The following is a 25,037-nucleotide window of genomic DNA, read 5'->3' as shown; positions in this document are numbered from 1 at the left end:
TCTCCTTTACGAGACTGCCAAATAGCTCTAGGAAATCCAACTGTGAGCTACCATCCAGTGAAACTGACAAGAAACGGAATCTCAGTTATTTATTTACTTTCCCTCCCTAGGATCATACCAAAATCTAGGTGGCTTCTGTGTTACCTAGTAAACACAGGAAATTTTGTAATGTTCATTCCTCCCTAGCTGTCACTGAAATTTGTGTTTCAATACATCATGTAGCTATTAACTGGGACCTGGCACTGCCTGGGGGAATTGGTTAAGGGACACACTCTTCACAGAACCCTAGATCTGTGTTTTCTTTCTAGGCCTGGGGAAATAGTTTCTCTCTCTCTCTCTTCATTGTCGTCAAAGACAAGTAACTTCTTACCTTCAGACTCTGAAAACTAAAGTAAGAATGCAAGTAATCTGCAAACAACTTTTGCTTTTTGACTATTAACACAAACCTCCCTTAAAATTAAGTAGCACAGTGGGTTCATCTTTTTTGGAATTTAAGAAGGGTAACTTACGGGTAAGGAGGGAAAAATACTAGAAAACTAATAATCCATATATTATTCTTCCATAAATTTTCCATAAATGCTGTCTAATGAACTGCCTGGTAAAATTAGTTATTAAAACCTACTGCTGTGCTTCACTCTTTACTATTTATCTAAATACATACAGAAACTGAAAAGAAAATTGGTGTAGACTTTGAAAGTTTATTTCAGTGATCACTCATGATGAATATTAGGTTTCAGTGCTTAGAATCACCACTATCCAATAGAAATGCAACATGAACCGCAAATATGAGCCACATTAGATAGTGAAAAGAAAGAAGTAAAATTAATTTAATAGTATTTTATTTAACCCAAGATATCCAAATATTATATCCTTTCAACATGTAATCAATATTGAAATTATTAATGAGCTGTTTTCTATTCTTGTTTTGTAGAAAGTCTTTGAAGTCTGATGTATTTTTTATACTCATATCACATTTCAATTCAGACCAGCCTATTTCAAATATTCAGTAGCCACATGTCATTATTGGCTACAATATTGTTCAGTATCTTAACATCTTACTGTTCTACACTGGAATATAATTATTACTGTTTAGACAGTAATTGACTAATTTTAGACATAACATATTTAATCTGTTTCTGTACACTAAATGTATATTGCTATTAGAGCCAGTCTCTATGGTACTTTGAACTTAATCTTTTACCTTTCGTTAATCAATACCTTTGCTGATGCCATTCCTCACCACTAAAAATGACCCTTTCTCATTACCGGTGTTAAGTATCACATATTTTTCAGGGCCCCACTTACAGTTTCATAATCCATTATTTGAAATCATTAATGTTTGGATTTTTGAAAATATGTTGCATATACTGTATTTTATTTACCACTACCAAAAGGGTGTGGGACAACATACCATAATTAGATATATTAATATTTCTGTAGTGAAATGTAAGGATGTTCAGATTAATTGGAATAAATCAAGACTATAAATGGCCTTATTCAGAACAAAATAAGCTTTGCTGCCAAATCAATCCAAGTTAGGTCAAGTTTGCCACCAAATGAGTTGTGAAAAACTGAGTTTTCAGAGATTTATGGATTGCAAAATTTTGTTTCAGAGGTTATGAACATGCATTACTTCTCCAGTGATGCCAGCTCTAGCTGCTGCAGTTCACAGGGTGCCTTTTCCTAAGACCTCCTTTAGTACTTAACCTGTGGCATGTAGTCTGTTCTGTTTGAGTAAATAGAACATCCCTGTGGGAAAGACTTTAATTTTATTCTTCTTAATATCTTTCACAGTGCTTACTACTCTGCCTTTTACAGAGTACACCTCAATAAAGATTTTATTTTTAAAAATTTTATTTATAAAAGTGATTAAAAGTCACAAATAGGAGAATTTTTTTAAGAAAATAGATTATTACCTGATATGGTTTGGATTTGTGTCCCTGCCCAACTCTCATGTCAAACTGGAGGAGGGACCTAGTGGGAAGCGATTGGCTCATTGGGGCGGATTTCCGCCTTGCTATTCTTGTGATAGCTAGTGAGTTCTCACGAGATCTGACAGTTTAAATGTGTGTGGCACTTCACCCTTTGCTCTCACTCTCTCCTGCTCCAACATGTGAAGTTGTGCTTGTTTCCCCTTTACCTTCCACCATGATTGTAAGTTTCCTGAGGCCTCCCAGTCACGCTTGGTGTTAAACCGTGGAACTGTGAGTTAATTAAACCTCTTTTCTTCATAAATTACCCAGTCTCAGGTAGTTCTTTATAGCAGTGTGAGAACAGACTGATACATTACTATTTGAATGAAAATAGAGGGTAGGCCACATTTCATAGAAATACTGTAACAGAGTTTTTAAAAATTTATTTTAAGTTCTGGGGTACATGTGCAGGATGTGTAGATTTGTTATATAGGTAAACGTGTGCCATGGTGGTTTGCTCCACTTATAACAAAGTTTTAAGTAACTGAAATTTCCTTTGCCTTTTTCTAGGTTATGACTAGATAATTACACTAAAAATGAATATTGAAACTGTCATGAATAATCTAGTTTGAAAAATAACTCTTTTTGCAACTTTATATTCTTTTTTGACAGGGAGAAGTAGGAGACCAAGGAAATATTGGAAAAATTGGTGAAACAGTAAGATTATTTTATGCTCTTTTTTTTTAATCAACTGTAAGCATTTTTAGGAATCATATTAGCCATGATTATGTTTGCTATAATCAAGTTACTCAGAATCAGAATAATTCTTATCCACTACAAATTTAAACTTACTTGTGATGTTTCTGCTGACAAAAAAAACCTATTGTACAAAAGAGAAATGAGAGAAAACACCATTGATGACATTTGCATCCAATATAAACTATATTTGTGACGTCAGAAACATTGTTTCTAATATTTGGTTTTTAATTTTATTCTGATAGCTTCAATCTAATTTGACCTTAACATTTTTCACTATTTTATTTATTTATTTATTGAGATGGAGTCTTGCTCTGTCACCCAGGCTGGAGTGCAGTGGCATGATCTTGGCTCACTGCATCCTCTGCCTCCTGGGTTCAAGCGATTCTCCTGCCTCAGCCTCCTGGGATAGCTGGAATTACAGGTGTGTGCCACCACACCCAGCTAATTTTTGTACTTTTAGTAGAGATGGAGTTTCCTCATGTCAATCAGGCTAGTCTCGAACTCCTGACCTGAAGTAATCCACCCGCTTCAGCCTCCCAAAGTGCTGGGATTACAGGTGTGAGCCACTGGGCTCAGCCATTTTTCATTACTAAAAAGCTTATTAAATTATGCAATAATTTAATAGCTTGAAGATAGTTTTTCTTTAGGCTTGAAAAGTTGAGGTAAACTAAGAGATATTGAGCTGGAAAGTGTAATTGTGTTCCTCAAATAAAGATTGAGTTGTTCAAATTAATATTATTGTGGAAGAACAGGCTTCATGTTGTATTTGAATCAGATTTGTTAGAAGTAATTTTATTCTTTACAATGAAGAAAGCCAGCCAAAATATTATCTAACAAATGAACTTACATAACATATATAAAGGGGAAAATCAAATTAACACCAGGAAAGTGAATTTATTTACAGTGTGCTAAATTAATTGTCACAAAATAGATAATATTATTTCTTATGACTTAAAAAATTTTTTTCTATATGGTTGTTTTATAGGCTTAAATAATTAAACAATTATAAATCTTAGTCTTGTGACAAAACAACAAAACATTTCTGATGCTCATTTTTTGTTATTAATTGTTAATAAAAATAGACTATCTGTGTAGTCTTAAAAGATAATTGCCATACCTAATTAATCCTGAGTCACTAGAAGGAGAACTTTTTGTTCTTGATTTTTCTGGGAAAGTTTCAAGGAAGTATTTGTATGAATTAGATTATTGAAGGCTTCTAGTCAAATATGATTGTAACATATTTCTCTAAGATTACTCAAATTCTGCCATTTCTGAGTGACAGATTGCTTAAGAAATATATATAAAGTTGGTATCCAAAGTTAAAATGCTAATGAAGAACATATTTTCTTAAAATAATATCTTACATATTAAACTTTTAAGTGTTATTTACTTAATAGTTTTGGACTAATTCCACATAGTATAAGAACCCACTGCCAGTGCTTTCCAAAGACTATCTTGGCAGGTAGTAGATTTTGTCACTGGAGGGAAAATAACATTTATTGAACATTTGCTATGTACTAGGTATAGTGCCAAGTGACATTTCATATTATGGTATTCCATTTAATTCTCAAACAGCTTTAAAAGATACATTTTGTTATTCTGGTTTTAAAATTAGGAATCTGGAGCACATTGAGTAACCAGTTCAAAGTTACATAGCTAATAAATTACTGAACTGAGATTTAAACCCAGAGCTCCAAACTCAAAATCCAAATATCTGCATTATGCCATGCTTGGATATTTTAATATCAGTTCAATAGCCATCTCATATAAATGTTGTAGAGAGTCTTTAAGCATCTGATAAGTTATCAGACAAAAAGACCTTTCCAACTTTGAGATTCTATCTTTCTTGTTAAGGATAGCACATGAAGCCTTCTTTAAAAAATCACTGCCTATATAAAGTTTATTCAAATATATAAAATGTCTAAAGAATATTTTTATTTTTGGCTCTCAGTAATTCTGGCTTTCATTTTGTCTTTCTAATTTCAAAATCTTAGAAATATAGTTCATCTAATCCAGAGTTCTGTTGCCCAGAAAATTCTTGAGAGATAGGAGAAGATATGGTTGCACTTCATGATATCTATCTTGTAATTGTAGTAGCTGATTTTTACTTTATTCAATCTTTTTGTATAGTCATTAATTGCCTTTAACTGGCCTTCCTTCAGGTTTGTTTGTTTCTAGATTTATACCAGTTAGAATTCAATTTGTGATAGAATTTGCGAAGCACAGCAGTCCCACCTATATTTCATGTCTACCTGTTGCAATTATTTATAGTATACAAAGACTTAATTTCCATAAATGTGCCCCAGATGAGTCTCTAATTTCAAAAGATGGCCTCTCATCTTCCATATTCTAGCATTCAGATGTTTAGAAGTAAATCTAGAATTATCTAACCATAATTACCAGTCCTCTCTGTCTTAAACTGTCTAGGCTGAAAGTATTTGAAGAACTATAAAGAAAAAGAAATGTTCTTTTCCACTATTGGCCAAAAGACCAATATTAGGATCAGTGGATAGACATTATAAGGGAACAGCTTTTGGTTTAATGTAGGCAAGAATATTTTAATAGAATTTCTAACACTCAAATAAGTTCTTCCATAGAGTGATCCAACACCTTATTATTGGAAGGTTTGATGTCTTTTTTCAATCATTTATTAGGCAGATATTTATTGATTATACCAGGCAGATTTTTAAACATATGGTCCCTACCTTCATGGAATTTACAGTCTATTAGAGGTTTGACAGATATTAAATAGTCACATAAAAAATATATAAACTGTGATACATTCTATTAAAAAAAAGTACAAGGGACTATGACAAGGGTGCCAATTTTAGATCAGTGGATGAGAGAAGGCTGTTTTGAGGAGATGACGTATGAGTAGTAATCATAAAGAATGATATGAGTTAGCCAGGGAAGGGGTGGGGAAAAAACTTCCCTGGAATATGCAATATAACATAATTTCCATCTTTGCCACCTACCTTGCTATGGAAAAAATACTTAATGTTTCTAAATATTTGTTTTTTTTCCAGGAGGAAAATGATGAAAATAACTACCTTATAGATTTTCTTGTGAGGATTAAATGTGATAATGCACAAAAAGCACTTATCACAATGCCAGTCATGTAGTAAAAACTTGGTAAATGTTAGCTGTTGTGGTGGAGGTTATTGTTATATGTGATGGTAGCTCTTTTGAGGAACTGAAATAAAGTTGGTGTGGATAAACTTTGATGAACAAAGGGAGAAGGTATGTGAGATGATACTAGTGAAGGAGGCAGGAGCCAATCATTTAGGACCATGTTTATTACTTTGCACTTGAATGTAAGGTCAATGAACAATCGCTAAAGGTATGCTAAGTAAGCCAATGTTATGATTTAATTTGAGGTTTAAGATCACTCTTATTGCAATGGATTGGGAAGCATGGCTGTGAAGAGCAGAAGTAGAAGAGGGTAACCAATGAGGATGCTTCTGCAGTAGTCTATATGAATGAGAAAGATGATTTAGACCAGTGGAGATAAAGAGAGGTGGATATATTTGGAAGATATTTGAGATAACAGATTTGAGGTAGGCTGCAAGTCAGGGGAGGATCCTAGTCAGTCTCCAGTGTACAATTAGGCCTTTGATAACTAAACTATTTAGGATTTATCAGGAATATTCTGGAAGCACAAGGAAATGGTATATAGATGGTCTCAGGATAATTCCAATTCTAAGAATCCATGACTTTTTTCTAAGAATGTTGATGTTTCCAGTCTTCCTCTCACCTGCAAATTTGGCTTCTTTTCTCTGGCCCTTTTATTTATTTATTTATTTATTTATTTATTTATTTATTTATTAAATTATACTTTAAGTTCTGGGATACATGTGCAAAATGCGCAGGTTTGTTACATAGGTATACATGTGCCATGGTGGTTTGCTGCACCCATCAACCCGTCATCTCGGTTTTAAACCCTGCATGCATTAGGTATTTGTCCTAATGTTCTCCCTCCCCTTGCCCCCCATCCCCTGACAGGCCCTGATGTGTGATGTTCCCCTCCTGTGTCCATGTGTTCTCATTGTTTAACTCCCACTTATGTGTGAGAACATGCAGTGTTTGGTTTTCTGTTCCTCTGTTAGTTTGCTGAGAATGATGGTACGACATGAACTCATTCTTTTTTATGGCTGCATAGTATTCCGTGGTGTATATGCGTCACATTTTCTTTATCCAGTCTGTCGTTGATGGGCATTTGGGTTGGTTCCAAGTTTCTCTGGCCCTTTTCTAGTTTCATTATGTCTTTCTGATGCTGGAGCAAACAAAACTAAAGTATTTTAGAGGCAGTGACTTCAGAGCTTTCTTCATGAGTAGGATAATGACTCCTATTATGTTTTCTTTACTGTTGATGATACTTAAATCAAGCAGGCCTTTTACCTATAACAGGGAACTGAGGATGTCTTTGGCGAATAATCGGTGGGGACTTCTAGGATCATTTTCTGGTCTCATATTTTAAATGTAAAATGTGGATTTATTTTTTCACAGAGTTTCTTTGATTACATTAAGTTTCAGTTGCCACATTTCTGCCCCACGTGGAAATTTTCAGATGATTGTCCAGTAGTCTGGCCACATTGTTTCATCTCTTAAAACATAACCCAACTTATTTGATTTACCACAATTATTCCTTTACTTATAGACTTTGGTGAACAAAGTAAGATTTCATGAGAAATCTACCGTGTCCTCTCTGTTGTTCTGCCTCTTCTCTGGTGTGCTAATGTATAATAAATGACCGATGCGCAGAGAGGAAGAAGAGAAAGGCATGGATAATCCTCGAAATCAGGTACTCTGTTTCTCATTACAAAACCTTTAGAATCATAAACCCTCTCATGACTGATTCCAAGCTGGGTTATAACCAATTCATTCAAAAGCAAAAAGAGGTGGAATCAGTGGAGGAAATAAAAAGAAATAAATATACTTATTGAAGGCCTGTTAATTTCATTTAGTCTTTAAACAACTCTTATGAAATAAGTTTTCTTATTGCATTCTATAAATGAGGAAAGTGAAATTTATTGAAGTTATGTAATGTATGCAAATTCATACAGTGAGTAAGTAGCAGACCAGGATTTCAAATCCAAAATTTTTATCTTCAGTTCCAAGTCTCTCTTTTCTGCATCAGATAATCATCAATTTGTCCTGTTTTTAAACTTGAAGTGCATCCTTGGGAATTAATGTTTAGGAGATGTGAAAAAGGGTAAAATAAAATTTTGCTCTGCAATATCTTAAGCCAAGCTGGCAATTTACTTCTAAAAATATTGTCAAATGTTATTTGCCTCTGAGAATTATGAAAATATAACTAAATATATTTGTGATAGAAATAGGAAAGACTTTGAAAGAGCCAGAAAAAAATACCGTAGACGTGCTCAGCACAAAACCTCATTTGATACAGTGATTGGTTTTGCTACCCTCTGGTAGAATTACCATGAAATTAGCTTGATACATGTTGGTTTTACTTTATTTCCAATTTTTTCTTTCATTAATAATGAAATGGGAAAAGTTCCCTTATCCCCCTTGCAGGGTGTGCAATAGGGGTGTGGCTCGTTTCTTTGGTGTCCCGCTGTCAAACCCCTAGGGGAAGCATGCAGACAGGCAGGTAGTGCGTAGCGTTTTGGGGCTCCAATCCCATGGCAGCGTCTAGGGTTGAGTGTTTACAGCTCCCAAAGCCCCAGTGGGCATGTGTTACAGTGTGCTCTTTCAGCTTTGCCGTCTGCAGGTGGCTTGTGTTAATCAGCTCAATTAGATGCTCTGCCTTATCGCAAAGACAGAGGGCTTTCTGTATCCCGGGTTCTTGCCCTGGTGTCCTGGAAAAATCAGATCACATGTGGGCTTGGAGGATGGGTGCAAGGTTTTGCTGAGTGGTGGAGGTTGTTCTCAGCAAGCCAGATGGGGAGCCAAAAGGGGATGGAGTGGGAAGCTGGTCTTCCCCTGGACTCAGGCCGCCCAGTGGCTGGACTTTTCTCCAACTACACCAACTGAATTCCATGTGGTCTCCCCGTAGATGGCCTGCTGGTGTCTGTTGTTGTGTTATTCTGCTTCTCTTATCATCCACCCATTTGTGTCTGTGTCTGTATCCGGCTTATAGGGGCACAGGATAGGGAGCGTGGTGGGCCATTCTAGTCACAGGCCTGAGGGTGGAGCCCTCACCAGTTACCCGGCCCTTCCCTACCCAGCACTTCCCTGCCCTTCTTTTGTATCAGTAGGAGACTGCTAGTTTTAGAGGGACCTACCTAAATCATAAGAAGTCATATTTCCTTGAGGGAAATAACCCAGATACTGGTGGTACCATTCAGCCATGCAGGAAGAACTGTAGTATAACTCTACAACTATGCCTAACTAGGGCCTTTGTAGTTTCAGTGCCTTTATCTTAAAGAACGTCATCGACCCCTCCTGTTTTTAGGCTACTCATATCTGTAAAACAGCAATAAAGCTGTTGTATACCTTCTATATAATAGGGGGTAGTAATTTTTCTCAGGCAATGGAAAGTTATATGAAATGTATGTCAATGATACATTTCATCATCAGGAGGATGTTTACCTGAATATGATAAAAAATAGCTACCATTTATTGAGAACTGATAATATGCCAGATACTTTGCATATATTATATTATTTAATCCTCATAGACACCCTGGAAAATAATAATTATTATTCCTATTTTATACAAAAGGAAACTTATGTTTCAGAGAAGTCAAGAAACTTGTCCAAAGTCAGGTCATATAGTAGCAGAGCTGGGACTGATAAGGAGATATCTTTAACTTCTCCCCATCATCCTGCTTCCTCTTAGCAATTAGCTGAAGATTTTCAATTGTCTTTCTGATGAGTAAGTATAATCCTGTTATTACTGCATGAAGTTAGAGGTCATGGGGCCACATTTACCATATTATGGTTTGAGAAGCTATTCTGAAAAACCACGGACATGTAAAATTATTATGTCTTAGGATCATGTATTTGATATTTATCATTTTTGAAACTGAAAAATAATTAGACCTAGCATTCATGTACTGGTATAGAAAGCAAGCTAGTTATCAAACATGCCATATTAAAGAATAATAAACAAGAGAGTACCCTTCTTAGTCTAATAAAATTTTTCAGATTGCCCAAATTGTAAAAATAATAAATTACTTCTTCAAAATAATAATAAAAGAGATATTAAAATGGAACTTTGCTTTTCCAATAGCATCAGTCTCTTTCAGATGTGAGTATTTAACATGCTTACTGCCCAGAGGCAATTAGCCCATTAGCCTTCAGACTAAGGAAATGTAAACTTGATCACCTTACTTGTTTTAGAATTGATAGAAATAATATTTTTTAATAACCTCTGGTTTTTAAGGATTTACTCCTAAGGATTATTTTTTAAAAATCACATTCAATGTAATTCTGTATATGTGCCTAGGACATTAATATTTAGAACCCTAATAGGGTTAAACATTATTATTCTATGACTGGAAGTAAATTCATTATCTACAAATATGTGTGTCTCATGTTTTTCTTCATCGTGTACTTATGTTTCTGTGTTTTAGAAGGATACTGTGATTTTTATAGCCAAACAAAAGAAAGATGCAGTTAAAAACTAGTATTTTTCTCATTTATTTATTCTAGCATTCAGAAGACACTTACTGAACGCTTAATGTGTGCTAGAGATAACAGCAAAGTAAGACTTGATCTGTAAGTAGTATATGATCTAGAAAATGAGAAAAGAATTATACACATAATTTTGCCAAAACATTAGTCCTCTTTCATAAGATACTCTAAGAAAAAGAAGTAAAAATTGTTTTGGCAGCTATCATAAGGACATATGTGTTGATAGAGAAACTCTGGCTTTATTTTGCTAAAAACATGTTACTATTCTCTTAGGTGGGGACATTATAAAGTGTTAATCACAACTTTTGAGGAAATGGCAGCTCTAACTTTCTATATAGAAGGGGTCGAGGGGTGGCATTTTGGTTGGAAGAGGCTGTCAAGGGACTTCCCCTGAGCTAGTTTGCATAAAAACTATACTGTTTGCATTTATTAGTAGTGCACTATCTTATTTTTATTTACACATCAGTAAAAATAGCAAAGGGTTCTAATGATACTTTTATGGTCAGGATATATAAAATGGAGAATACATTCCTTGTTGGTATTAAAGAATGGGAAGGACTGATGGAAATAATGGAAGGGGCAAAGGTAAAGGCATTGCTTTGGGCCACCTGTTGACACTACCACTCTTAGAGAAGATGATGGCCGAATTATAATCTGAGATTAAAAATAGTGAAAAATCATTGTGGTTCTGATTTTTTAAAAAAATATTAAGGCCTATGTAATCAATATACTATAAAGATTACAAACATTATAGAATAGTGGTCAGGAAACTTTTTTATAAAGGACCAGGGAGTATATATTTTAGACTTTCAGGCCATACGGTCTCTATCACAGCTGCTCAACTGTTGTAGTATGAAAGCAGCCATCGAGAATACATAAGTGAATGAGCCTGGCTCTGTTCCCAGTAAACTTTATTTACAAAAACAGACGGCTGGCAGGAGGTAGCCTACAGGCTGTAGTTTGCCCTTTCCTGTCCTAGAAGGTTATACTTTATTTGAGATGTACAAGATTTTGTTAAATGAATCTACCGTATGTGATTCTGCCTAATTTGTCTTTTATCATTAAGAAACATTAAACACAAATATGATGATTTCTTCAACTCTTACTCTCGAATCAGAAAACAGATTCAAATTAGCAGACAAATTGTGTTGCTATCAGATATTTATTTTGTGTAATGTGAACATAATGAATTAATTTGCATTTATATGTACACCATATGTATATCTAAAATACTTTTATGGAATTTATCATTTTTTTTTCCTTAACAAACACTTAAGAATCTTACCAGAAAATATTTTCAAGAGGAGTGAAATCTGTTCTTTATGTGTGCATGTTCACTAGAAACATTTTTCTTAACACTTTACATGTTTTTTGAAGTCTTGCTTTACAGATCAAAGCATTTCCACATTTTAAGTTTTAGTGACTTTTTATTTTATTATTTTGAAAAAGTTATCAGAGAACGTCATTAAACGTATATTTCCTATCAGGTTGAGATATTTTGAATTTGGACTCTATCTTCTGTTTATGAAATATCTCTTTTTTCATTAACTGTACTAAGCAGCCCGATGAGGGGAGCAGCATTGCATTTTTGGCCACAAATATATGAATGCTCTTCTTTTGACTGTAAGAAAAGTAATTGATTGAAATCTTGATTTTATTTTAACCACAAATATAGCCACGTTTGTATTTCGCAGAAAACTTTTTGTAAGTATATAACCTTTTCATTTTCAGTTAAAAATGGAAAAATAGTAACAGCTGAGATACAAGGTTGTTATGCTCAGCACTTTTCTGATTAATGTGTTTTGGAATCTATGTTTTTCTGGTGTGTTGATAAAATCAATTTGCTGTCATTAAAATCAGAAAAGACCAAGGTGATATAAATGCCTCCAAAAAATGCTAGGGGAATGGGACATAGTAGATTATAAGGGGGAAAATGAGTCTGTAGAGGCTTTAAGAATATAAATTGTAAAAAATTTTTATTCTGACTTTTAAGATCACCCACAATATATTCCTCACTTACCTTTACAGTTGTTATTCCTACACTTTCCAACTTACTCCCTATGATCTGGCCACTCAATATTCATTAAACATCACTCACTTATTTATGCCTTTGTTTCAGGCTGTTTCTGCCACCTCTAAAGACCTTTGCTTTCCCACCCTCATTGTCCACCAAGCATCAACTTTCAAGATCCATCTTAAGTTACCTGCTCAACCATGAAGTCTTTTCTAATCTCCATGCCCAGTGAGATTCTGTTTCTTCCTTCTTTAGCCTTTTCAGCACTTTTATCTATACTATTATGGTTCTCAGCATTCATTGTTTGATATCACAGTAACTTTTTTACTTGAACTATCCATACAGAAAACTCTTCTACAGCAGTGACCACGTGCCTTATTTTTGTACCTTGACACTGTGTGTATGTTGAACTATGATAAATTAAGAAATGAAAGGTAATTTTTAAAATTTATTTGCTACTGTCTGTATACTCAGAGGACATTAGTGTGCTCAATCTAAGTCTGAAAATGTGACAGATTCTTGTGAAGCAGTCAGAATAAGGAAGGACATTTCAATGGGAGCAATAGCATGAGAATAAAACATGAAGGCATGAAATGACCTGGAGCGTTTGCAGAACTGTACTGTAAGCAGTTCATGATAGCTGGAGGGAAGTAAGGCACAATGAATCACAGCTCACCTGGCTTCTACTAGTTGCCTGTAATGTCCCACCGAACTTCTGGAGTTCACAAATACTTTTTTTTCTACAAGTCAATGCCAGTATCACTTCTATACTTCACATCAAGTATCCTCTGTATTTTATACATGTTTCTATTACCACTTCTTGCCATTTTTTATTTGAATATGTCTTTTCCCTTCTGGACCTTAAGTCCTTTAAGCGCTATGATTCGTGAAGCAAAAACTAAATCATGAAGGGTAACTTCTGTTTATGAAATCAATGACAGATGAAGTTAAATCTGAAAGCTTCCTCTGATCTGTAGTTTTTAGTAAAGTTAAAACTTATTTATGCCATTGTTTGAGGCTGTTTTCAGGTTTTCAAGCCTAATACTTACTGGGTTCAAACCCGCACTCATCACCTTTCTTCTAAAGTTCAATTCACCCCCTGCTCTTAGTATTTTCCGTAATTGGTACCACACTCTCCAGTTACCAGGTGATGAAAGCTCAGCATTTTTTCTTGTATTCCCTCTTTTCCTTTGTACTTACTTTCAGTGAGTTACTAACTCTTATAAATTCTACATCTGTAATATGTTTTGCATCCATTCTTTACAACCTTAATCCACTGGCTTTTTGAGACTGTTACTATTCCACAAATATTGTTTGGATACCAGTTGTTTGTCAGACATACCGTTAGGTGTTACAGATAAATAGTTAAAAAAATTCTTGCTTTTTATGTGTTCGTGAGAGACAAAAATCCATTACGATACAATATTTTATGGCTATAATAAAAGAGCACGGCATTTTTTTGTGGGATAACCAGGGCAAGGCTTTGAAAAAGAGTCAGCTCTTGAGCAGGACCTTGAATAATATGGAGGAGTTTTCCTAAAAATGTAAGAAGGCGTTAGGCATCACTCTAGGTAACGGAACATGTACAGAGGCTGAGAATCATGAGAGAACCAATATATACTGAGTAACAATTAGTTTTATACCACTGGATCATACAGTAAAAGGGAGGAGGGAGAAAAGAAAGGGTCTTAACAAGGAGTAGACAATGATGAAATAATGAGGAACCCTGTATATATGCCATCCACAGTCATTAACATTGTATCCTGTAGTGGTAAGGAGATCATTGAATTTATAGTAATATTTTGAAACAGTCATATTGCCAGTTAGAAATATCTTGCAGCTGCAAGATAAAAGATGAATTGGAGATGAAGGGAGACCAATAACAAAGTTATTGCAGTAATATTAAGGAGAAATGACAGCGAAATGCTTCAACTTGGGGAGCAATGAAGGGGAAAGTTATAAAAGATATTTAGGCAATAGAGTAAAAGCTCCATAAATTCAAGGACTATATCTTATATACAGTACCCGGCACATAATATATATTCAATAAACATTTGTTCAAAGATTAATGATTTGGATCAACTCAATTTCAGTTCTCTTTTGAAATGCCCTAGACTTCCATCTCTGTATATTTATATTCAAATTTTATCTATTCCTTAAAGGCCCAGCTCAAACACTACCTGTAGAGTATCTTCCCTAAATCTCTGAGCTGAAAATAAACCTTATCTCTTGTTAAATTTGATAAAATGTAGTCTTTTGTAATTTTTAATACTTTCTTCCTGTGTATTAGATATTTATATCCCTAGGCTCTTTGATTATAAATGTCTTAGGGAAGAATCCATGTTTCCCTTCCTATTTATATTCCTCATACTGCCTAGCAGAAGACTCTTTCACTTATCAGTTGTTCAATAAATATTTGTTGAATGAAAAAGTGACAATCATATCTAACTATGATTTTGGAAACAAAATATCTTAGAATAATATAACAAAATGGGTAAGAGTAAGGACTGTGAGACCAGATTGCTTTCATAGTATAGTAGAAGATACCAATACGTCATGATAACCAATACTGAAAAGATGAAAAATTGTCAAAAGTATGTCAGGAAAGAATGTTAAGCAAAAGTTTCAGAAAAGATTAACTAATTGGCAATTCTTTGTATTTTTTAATGTTGTACATCTCTTTTTGATGGGCTGTTAGATTCAGCTTGCTAGTATTTTGTTGAGGATTTTTTAAATATATTTTTTATTATATTTTAAGTTCTAGGGTACATGTGCTTGCATCAATGTTCATCAAAGATATTGGCTTGAAGATTTCTGTTTTTGTTGTATCTCTGCCAGGTTTTGGTATCAGGATGATACTGGCCTCATAGAATGAGTTAGGGAGGAGTCTTTCAAAAATATAGTTTTGACTCCTTGGTGTTGCCAAGTTGTGTTGGTATACAGAAACACATGATGACATTGCTCTCCTTAAGGATCATCAAATCTCAAAAAGTAAATATTTATAATATAAGGAACAGGATAAGAGTTAGTGGTTTCTTTAGTTACCAAAAAGTTCCTGGTAAATAATTTAGTTATTAAAGAGGATAAGGGTAATGAGAGCTTATAGTGGTTTAAAATAGTCAAGAAGCCTTCTTGAAAAAAGTTAAGACTTGATTTATCCCTTACAAAGTAAGAATAAGTTGATTGTTTTCATCTGGAGAGATGCATGAGACTTCATGGAGTAATTGATATCTTAACAGTACAGAAAGTGATGGATGTAGGGAAAAAAGGAATAAACTGTTTCAAAAATACCAATTTCAAAGAAACACAATGGCCTGAGGGGAAAACATAATGAAATAAATTCTTATAGCATACATGCGTGGCTGCCGAATTCCATAAAACTTCTGTGGTGGAGAAAGTGTCGGGGGTTGAGGGGCTTCTATGTACTGCTGATAGAAATGAAATATCCTTAAAATTATTCTCATTTTAATAATATGAGAAAAAAATTACAAATAGTTATTAGCCTGGATTAGAATGTTATATTTTAGGAAGCATCTTCTTAATGTGATACATGCCACTTGAAGTTCAGTCAGTTACACTGATTTTTTTAAGTCAGCTTTTTAAAACAAATATTTTGTTGCCCATAACAGAATTATCAGAGGATCTTTATTGTTAAAGTATCAGTTATTTTTTTCTCACTGGTATCAATAGATATACTGACAGGAGAAGTCCAACGTGAAAATATGTGCAATAGTAACTTATTTTCATTAAGTTTCTAGTCAGAATGGCATAGATGAAACTGAAAGAATATGCATGTTCCGAATAAGGCAATTTGGTTGGTTTCAATTTCCCTTCTCCATGTCACCTGTAACTAACCTGCATTTCTTCCACTGGACTGCGGACACTAGATTGTAAACGGGGGTTCACCTTTGTTTCCTGATTATCTAACACATTCCTGGCATATGGCAGAAATTTAGTGAATAAGTCTTGGATTGAAATACTTGTCAATCTGGTAGCAACTAGAATCAGTTGAGTTCTACATGTATTTGTCAAGACCACTGTGTGCTCATCTAGTTTTAGTAGATAAATCTAAAACAGTACATAGGGGAATGGGGACAAGGATGTTAAGGCATTGATTTAATTGCCAAAATAATTTGTAACCCATAAGGAAATTGGGACTAATACTTATTAAACATCTGTTCGTGCCATGTGCTAATTATTTTACATTTAATATCTCATCTAATCCTAAGGTTTCGAAACTCAGAATTATCCCTTTTGTCCTGTGCAAAAAGCATGAAGTACACACTGACTGTATTTCTTTCTTTTTGTAGTCACTAAGTTCCCGTATTGGCTAGTCGGTGTATATATAGAACACAGAGCAGTTAAGAATTTCAACAGAATAGTAGTTCTGTTTCAGTTGGAATACTGAAAATTAAACAAACTGCCATATAAAAATGAGGTGCTTTTCATTAAATAGTTGTTACATAAGAAGGAGAAGGAATGAATGTGCTATTTTAGAAAGTGCATGGGTTTTGAGGTAAAATATATTTGGATTCTGATCCTGGATTTCCAATTCTACTTCCACTTAGGGTAAAATGCCTTTTAACCATGTTTATTGTCAGGGGTAGAAAATAAGAACTGCCTTGGATGAAGCTGACACATAGAAAGTGCTTAAGAAATGGGGATGGTTGTATTTATTGTACTGCTGCTACTACTGCACAAAGAGAAGGATAACAAGGCAGTTATATTTCTCCTTTTCCCCAAGTTTCTCATGGAGATACCTTAGGACACTGTGTTGAGGGTCCCCAAGTCACTCCCAGGTTCAATTATTGACTAGTAGGACTCACATGACTCAGCATATGAATGAATCTTACCCATGAGTAAGATTCATTACAGGGAAAGGATACAGAGCATCAGCAAAGGGAAAAGGCACATGGTGTGAAGTCCAGAGGAAACCCGGTGCAGTGTCCCAGAGTCCTTTCCCGGTGGAGTCACACAGTATGCGCTTAATACCCTCAACTCAGAACTGAGTTATAACATGTTAAATATTGTCTACCAGGAAAGCTCATTACAGACTCAGTGTTCATGATTTTTATTGGGGATTGATCACATAGCTACCCTCTGGCTATCATGTAGCAAAATTCCAAACTCTCAGAGGGAAAACAAGTGTTTGGCATAAACTATATTTTTTGCACAAACAGTTGAGGCACAATGAACCACTCTTGCCAGTTTTGGAAATGCTGGGAACTGTCCCCAAATCCAAATTCCCCAGACACCAGCCAAGAGCCAGTCTTGTAGGCAGGCCATTTTAAAGATGGCAAACTCAAGCCTGCTTAACTCTTCTTGCCCAGATGTGCAGATGAAATGTTCATAGGAGACATTATTTGAGGAATTATATCGTATCTTCCAAGTAACCAGTAATTTACCAAATAAGTCATAAAGAACTATATTAATATTCCTCTCAAGAACATTTCAGAGACTGAAAGATGTAGATAGTCACTTAAGTTGCCTATAGGAAGTCTGAAGGTGGGTCCCTTCATCTCACTCTTAAAATCCAGAACCACCTGAAATTGGAAGCACCCTCCATTCACCCCACTCCAAGATCTAGCTTAGTATGTATCTAGTCGCCGCATAATTAGACCAACCTATCTGGCATCTGTGGCAGTAGTTAGCAGGTCAGTTGGTGACGGTCTTAAGGTCTCAGTCATCAGTATTCTCAAGGATGAGAATATATGCTTACTTTCTGCTCTATATATTACAGGACTCCAGTACAAGAGAAAGGTCATACAAAACCACACTCAAGGTTTAACTTAAGAAGTCACATATAATTTTTTAATAAAATTGTTTCAACTTTTCAGTCAGTCAGGGCATCCTTAAGCTTCAGGATTTTCAGTACAATGTTGTCATGTATTATTATATTTAAGAATCTCTTCTCGGCCAGGCGCAGTGGCTCACACCTGTAATCCCAGCACTTTGGGAGGCCGGGAGGTGAGCGGATCACGAGGTCAGGAGATGGAGACCATCCTGGCTAACATGGTGAAACCCCATCTCTACTAAAAATACAAAAAATTAGCCGGGCATGGTGGCACGCACCCGTAGTCCCAGCTACTCAGGAGGCTGAGGCGGGAGAATTGCTTGAACCCAGGAGGTGGAGGTTGCAGTGAGCCGAGATTGTGCCACTGCCCTCCAGCCTGGGCAACAGAATGAAACTCCGTCTCAAAAAAAAAAAAAAAAAAAAAAGTCTCTTCTCTGCACAGAGGAAGTGTCAGTCCTACCTGTGAAGTACTAATGAGGGATTTCGGCTGTGATCTCATAAGATCAAATCCAAAAATATAATTCTGGAAAGAATAATTTAAAATTTTTTTTAAAAAGATTTATTTACATCGTTAAAAGAAGCTGTATTTGAGAAACATAAAAAACACGACAGAACACTTCCTAGGCTACTTTAATAAAATAGGCAATGATAACATACATATTTTTGCAAGCATAAACACTCAAATATTCTAGTGACAGTTGCATAGGTATATCAGTTATAAGCAGATGAACAATATTCATAAATAAATAGGTCAAAAAGTGAAATGTATAAAAACTTATATCACCTATTGTTGGTAATTGTCTATACCCAGCTTTATAACTGTACCCATCTGAAATACTGTAATAGAGAACATAAGTCTTTTGACAAGATCAATACAAAAGCTGCAGTAAGTCACTACTACATATGCACATAGCCATATAATCTTTTCCAAAGAGCTGAGATCTGTAGAAATTTTATCTTTCACAAATGCAAAATGTACAAAAAGGACATCTCTTCATTTACTGGGCAAGTTCAATGTTTTTACATGTACACACAGTGCCTACACACACTGTCAGCATTGTGACAATGCACTTACATGGAGTCAAATTTGCAAAAAAATGCATAAAATGAATTAGAACTTTCTAAAAGTCTTTTCATAATTTATACTTCCAGTTGGGAATGATATGAAGCTGAAATAAATAGCACAGCAAATTGGTGCTATGTGTGAAGGGGTAGAAGTCATACATTATTGCATAAATTGGAAGGACAGATTTCTTGGACTTTCAACCTGCCTTTTCACTTCTGTAATCTTTGAAACACCTGCTGCACTCGTATTTAAAGTGTGGTTGTTGTCTACACATTTTATAAACATATGTTGTCTATTCGAAAGCCTCATTATTGCTCAACTGTTGCAATTAAGTGATTTTCTGCTTTCACAGTATCAGTAGTAATTAACTTTTAAACTTTTCTCTTTCACTATTAAGTAGCCTCATTCACTTAACTTATCACAGCTTTTTGGTGGGAGAACAATTTCACAGATCTCTTTCATTGTGTTGTAAGGAATACAATATGAAAGAATGATACTCAGCTTTCCCATACCAAATTTGTGTTAGGATTCTTCAGAGGGACAGAACCATAAGGTTATATACAGATATGTAAGAGAGGACTTACTAAGAGAATTGGCTCACATGATTATGGTGGCTGAGAATTATCACAATAGGCCGTCTGCAAACTGGAGACCCTGGGATGCCAGTAGCTTGGCTGTGTCCAAGTACAAAGGCCTCAGGACCATGGAAGCCAAAGATGTAACTCAGTCTGAGGCTGAAAGCCACAGGACATAGGGGGTACTGGTATAAGTCCTGGAGTCCAAAAATTGGCATGCCCTGGAGTTCTAACATCCAAGGCAACAGAAGAAAAGTCTGTCCCAGCTCTCAGAGAGCAACCAATTTTTCTTCTGTATTGGTTCTCTCCAGGCCCTGAGAGACTGGATACTCCCTGCTAACATTGAGGGCAGCTCTTCTCCACCTAGTAGTCCACTCAGGGCTACATTCTAATCTCCTCTGGAAACACCCTGATAGACACACCCAAAATAATGCTTTACCAGGTTCCTAGGTATTCTTTATACCAGTCAAGTTGGCACCTAAAATTAAGTCAAGTTTACCCCTCATCAATTTGGCACCCATAAGCATCTCCTCACACCATCTATAATTTCCAAATAAAGACAGTAACAAAGTAGTAGTTCCACCCTAATGTGATGTAACTAACATGATGCAATTATCCTGCGTGCAACTGAAGACACACTAATCCCTTCTCCAGGTTTCAACTTTCAGGATTTCAACATTAGGGATTTTAATCTTTGAGGATTTTGATTTTTGGAATTTTAGAGTTTAGGAATTTTGAACTTTTGTGATTTTGATCTTTTGGATTTCAACATTCCAGATTATGACATTCAGGACTGTGTCTTTGGGGATTATGATTGGCACTAACTAATGTGATGAGATTACTAATTTACCTAGCGTATTCTACAATGTGGCAAAGCCAAAATTCAAGAACTCCAAATAACCAATAGTACTAACTTGGAAGGCACAGTATAAAGCCAAGGAAAGACCAATCACTTAGGCCAAAACCATATGGGATAGATACTCAAAACCAGCAGGAATAAGGAATACAAGAGGAAATCACAATACAAGAAAGAAATGAGAAATGTGACCCTCTATCATTTCATTCTGACAAATGATGTCTTAACCATTCAGGAAAACTTTCTAGGTTTTTCTACAGCATATCTCAAAGATGCTATCCTATACTTGAGCTCTAAAAATGTCATATGTGTCTATCAAATGGTATTTCAAAAAACCATAGTCTAACTAGGTGGCAGAGAACTTCAAAAAGATTTATTATTGCCTAAAGAGAGAAGAAAGACAGTCTCTTGAAAACATCTTTTTTCCCTGTATGATCTCCACTTTTCCTTCTTTATTTTTTCATAACTTAAACAAGTAAAGACTTTAACATTCCTATGTTTAAGTACACTGTGGGAACTTCTATAATTTCAATATATTAGTTTAGAAACCAGCATCTAATTTATGCTGTGCAATCACTCTATATATATTTGCCGAACACCTATTATGTGCCCAGTATTCTGCTAGACAATGAGATGAGCATTGAGATGGACATCACAATTAACGGAGCACAGCCCCTACACTCAAAGAGCCCACGTGAGTTTAGAAGATCAAGTAAGTTTAGAAGATTAGACAAGTTGTTAGGATTAATGAAAAAATAAAGTAAGCTCTGAGTGGTCACAAAGTCTGCTTCCTGTAGATATGTCAGGAAATAGTTTCTTAGTGGTACTGAGGATTCAGAATGCTGGAAACACCTTCTTCACTATGAAATAATAAAAGGATTCCAATTTTTTTAAAAAAATACATGTCTCATTCTTACCTGTTCAAAAGATTTTAAATACCCTCTAAATAACTGAATGCTTTTCATATCTCTTATTGTTAAAATCATAGAGTTTTAGAGCTAAAAAGTATGAACAGAAGTATCCAGCCCATCCTTTTTGTTTTTTGAATTAGGAAGGTGAAACCCAAATTGGTTCAAAGACTTGCTTCAGAATTGAAGATCTAAGCTGGAATTCATATCTTTAAACTAATAATCCTCCATAACATGCTGCTATTTTCCTCATTTGTAGTTAGAGTGATTTGAGGGGAAGGGAATATTGACAGTGGGAGAAGGCATCGGATGGTAGATTTTCTTACTCTGACTTTGTCTTTAGATATAATCCTCAGAAAACACAACACCTATGAGGTCTGCATGGAAGAAATATAGAACTAATTTAACAATTTACATGTGAAAATAATGTTCTGTGTATAAGCATATATTCTCTGAACATTCTCTGAACATTCCTGCTAGTTATTAGAGTCTTGGGAAGAGCTTGCACTTCAAATGTTTTGCAATACAAGTGTCATAGCAAGAGAATTCCTCTTATTTCTCATCCAAGTTACTTTTTTTGAAACTAATAACACCCTAAGTTCAACCAAGTTAGGTGGGTGACATTCACATTATCACTTTTGATTTATTACCAAGAGACTCATTCGAAAGGGCAGGCTATGTGAACAACATTGCCAGGCAAATTTAGTGCAGGGAGTACAGCACAAGTTGCCTTTCTATTCTTGAGTTTACCATAACATAAGTGTGAGAGTAAAAGCATCTGTTGAGTAGACATTCCAGGCATATTCTCTTGATCATTGCCAGACCTTCCTCGGGCAAAACTTTGTTCTGAACTTTTATTTTATTACTACATTTTTGATCCAAGAGTCAAATAGTTGTTAGGGAAATGTTAGAAGCTGAAATCCCTATTTGGATACTAAGCAGACCATTCAGTTTTATAAAACTTTATGTGTCCAAATGTCTGAAGTGGAGGAACTGTGTCTCCAAAGTAGACTATTGTCTAATCAGGAACCTCCATAATCATGAAGTGCTTGTCTTATATTCTAAATTTAATTGGTAATATAAAACATTTTACATTATTTAGCATGCCTTGCATGTATTATGCTCTCAAATATGTTTCTTGACTAAATAAATGGCTGAATATATCTTATGGCACTTTTTTAAAGTGTTAATGAATGCAGGGTTTGTATAAAATTGCTTTTTCTTCAATTCATCCCCAGTGTTTGTAGATAGTTTATCTTCAACTTTTGGAAACCTTAATAAGACGTATTAGGCACAGTCTTAGTTTCTAAGACTGACTCAGTAAGTAGATAGCACAGGTGAGTAGTCATTATTTTTATTTACTTATACTACTACTTCATGCCAGAAAAGAAATTAAGAGGGCAGTATATATCCTATGTTCAGTAACAGATATGATTCAGTATAATCTCTGTGCTACATCATTTCCTCATCTGGTTTATTTGAACTCCTTAGGCACTAGATACTGGTATAGTAAAATTCTGCAAGTACATAATATAAGCACACTGCACATAATGAAACAGAAATAGACTTAAAGAAAATTTTTGGTAAATATTCCCAAAAAAACTTATAATAAGCTACAGTTTTTGCTGTCAAAGTGTCTTCAGTCTTTGGTGAGCTCTAAAAGTTTTCTTCTCCAGCCAATCATCAGGAAAAGATTTATTACTTAGTATGAAGGAAAAGGAGGGATGAATATCTCACTCCAGATGCTGTCTCAGAGAATCTCCATCAGGTTGGATTTGGGATACATACCAAATGCTATTTTCTTACACTTTGGACTTGGGAGCCAATCCCCAGAAACCATATATATGTAATGAACAATTTTCTTCCTTATAGGAAGGCAGTATAAAACATTCTGTGTTTCCTAAGGATAGCAACAGTTCTTACCCAGACATTGAAACTACAGTGAACATTAGGAGCCACACGGCTAGGTATGATAGTTGTTGTGTCCATCAAGCATAAGTGAACATTGAATAAAGGTATAAATTCCATTTTTTCCATAACCACAGATTTTGGTTAAGAAGAGATTCTATCTTAGTTGTTTCCAGCGTTCTCAAGAATGAGGATCATTTACAGTAGATATGCTTTTATGTATCTAGTCTACTCTGAGTGGCTGTATATAACCTTGGTGACACTTTTCAGTATTTCCATGGCCCTCAATGGATTGAGTTCCACAGTTAGAGAAAAACTGTGAGCACACGTTGGATTTTCTAGAGGCAAACTGCTGAGATGGCATTTTGCTACAGGGTATTTATTAGGAAGCAACAGTTGTAGAAAGAGGCAGGGAAGAAGCAGGATTGGGTAGAGGAAGAAGTCAATCTGTGACACAGACCCTACTAAGTTTCAACCACCCCCACAAGAAGCTCTAAATCCTTTATGACCCATCTGAGTAGTCCCATGCTAGGCTTAAGTAACTGGGCTTTTATAGTCTACTCCAAGCAGTCACTGTATATGGACCAACCTGGGAAGGGCATATGTACCTTTGGTCAAGAAGGCTCTCTGGAACTAAGGCAAACCATGAAGCTACTGACAGCTTGGGCCACACAAGTTCTTCCTTGAAGGAGTACCTTGGCAGCATATCTTGGTGTTCACCACAGTCTACTGCTTGTTCTGCTTGGATCTACTTCTTCATATCCTTTCAAGGAGATGCTGTCCTAGGATTCTAGTGGATTCTCTTCCTGAGGGAAACTTAGAAGAGGAATCAGTGGTACAAATTACAGCCCCTGGCACTGCAGCTGATTTTAAGACTTCAGTGATATTGGTCTTCTCCCTCTTCTGATGATCAGGGTGAATTAACTGTGCCAAGATTGTGACTTATTTTTGCCTGCTTGTGTGTGGACACAGGGAAATTGAAGTGCTCAAGAGATTGCCATAGCTTATAGTTCAGTGAGACTCTCACTGTGTCACTTGGTGAAAATGTGTTCCCTTTGAGGACGAGGGCCTCCATGTCTGCAGAGCTCACATTTTGTGGGAATGGAAAGCACAGAGTCCTCCACTGGGACATTGAGAGTGATAGTGAGTGGCATTAATTCTGCTTCCACACTTTGGTTTCAGACCCATCCATATTTCCTATTAGAGACCCAGTACCATATAAATGTCTTTGAGTCAGTGTATATACTTCATCCTATAGGATAGTGCCTCATCCTCATAAAGCATCACCTCCTAGCTGGCGCTTTAGCTTGTACCTTTAGCAGGCCATTCCAATGCTCTCTCAAGTTGGAAAATTCTTGGTGTGATGTAATACGACAATTAGATCTCATGGTCATAGGCCCACTTCTGCACTGTGTTTGCATAAAATGAGTCCTCTGCTCTGACATAATATTTTGGGGATCCCATATGGTAATGGTAAATTAGACACTTTTTAAGCTACTAAATACTGGTACTAATTGAGGCCTCAGTGTGGGGAAAGCAACCCATTTTCAAAGCATGTATTATTTCTGCTAGAATAAATCTTTGGCCTTTCCAGAATGAACTTGCCTCCAACTAGCTGGTTGGGCTTCTCAAAGAATGGCACCATG

General features: G+C 35.5%; 1 protein-coding gene across 1 annotated transcript in view; it reads left to right on the top strand.

Moving 5' to 3' along the window:
- COL24A1 (collagen type XXIV alpha 1 chain) overlaps positions 1-25,037 on the top strand; it is a 486,748-nt gene that overhangs the window by 277,289 nt on the left and 184,422 nt on the right. The window contains exon 26 of the mRNA XM_063624268.1: positions 2,586-2,630. Within this exon, the coding sequence (XP_063480338.1) occupies positions 2,586-2,630 (45 nt within the window). The remainder of the gene's footprint in view (positions 1-2,585; positions 2,631-25,037) is intronic.

The sequence above is a fragment of the Symphalangus syndactylus genome, chromosome 12 (genome assembly GCF_028878055.3).
Source record: "Symphalangus syndactylus isolate Jambi chromosome 12, NHGRI_mSymSyn1-v2.1_pri, whole genome shotgun sequence".
Taxonomy (NCBI): Eukaryota; Metazoa; Chordata; class Mammalia; order Primates; family Hylobatidae; genus Symphalangus; species Symphalangus syndactylus.
Note: the sequence above shows the minus strand (reverse complement) of the source record. Positions and strands in the feature narration are given on the sequence as shown.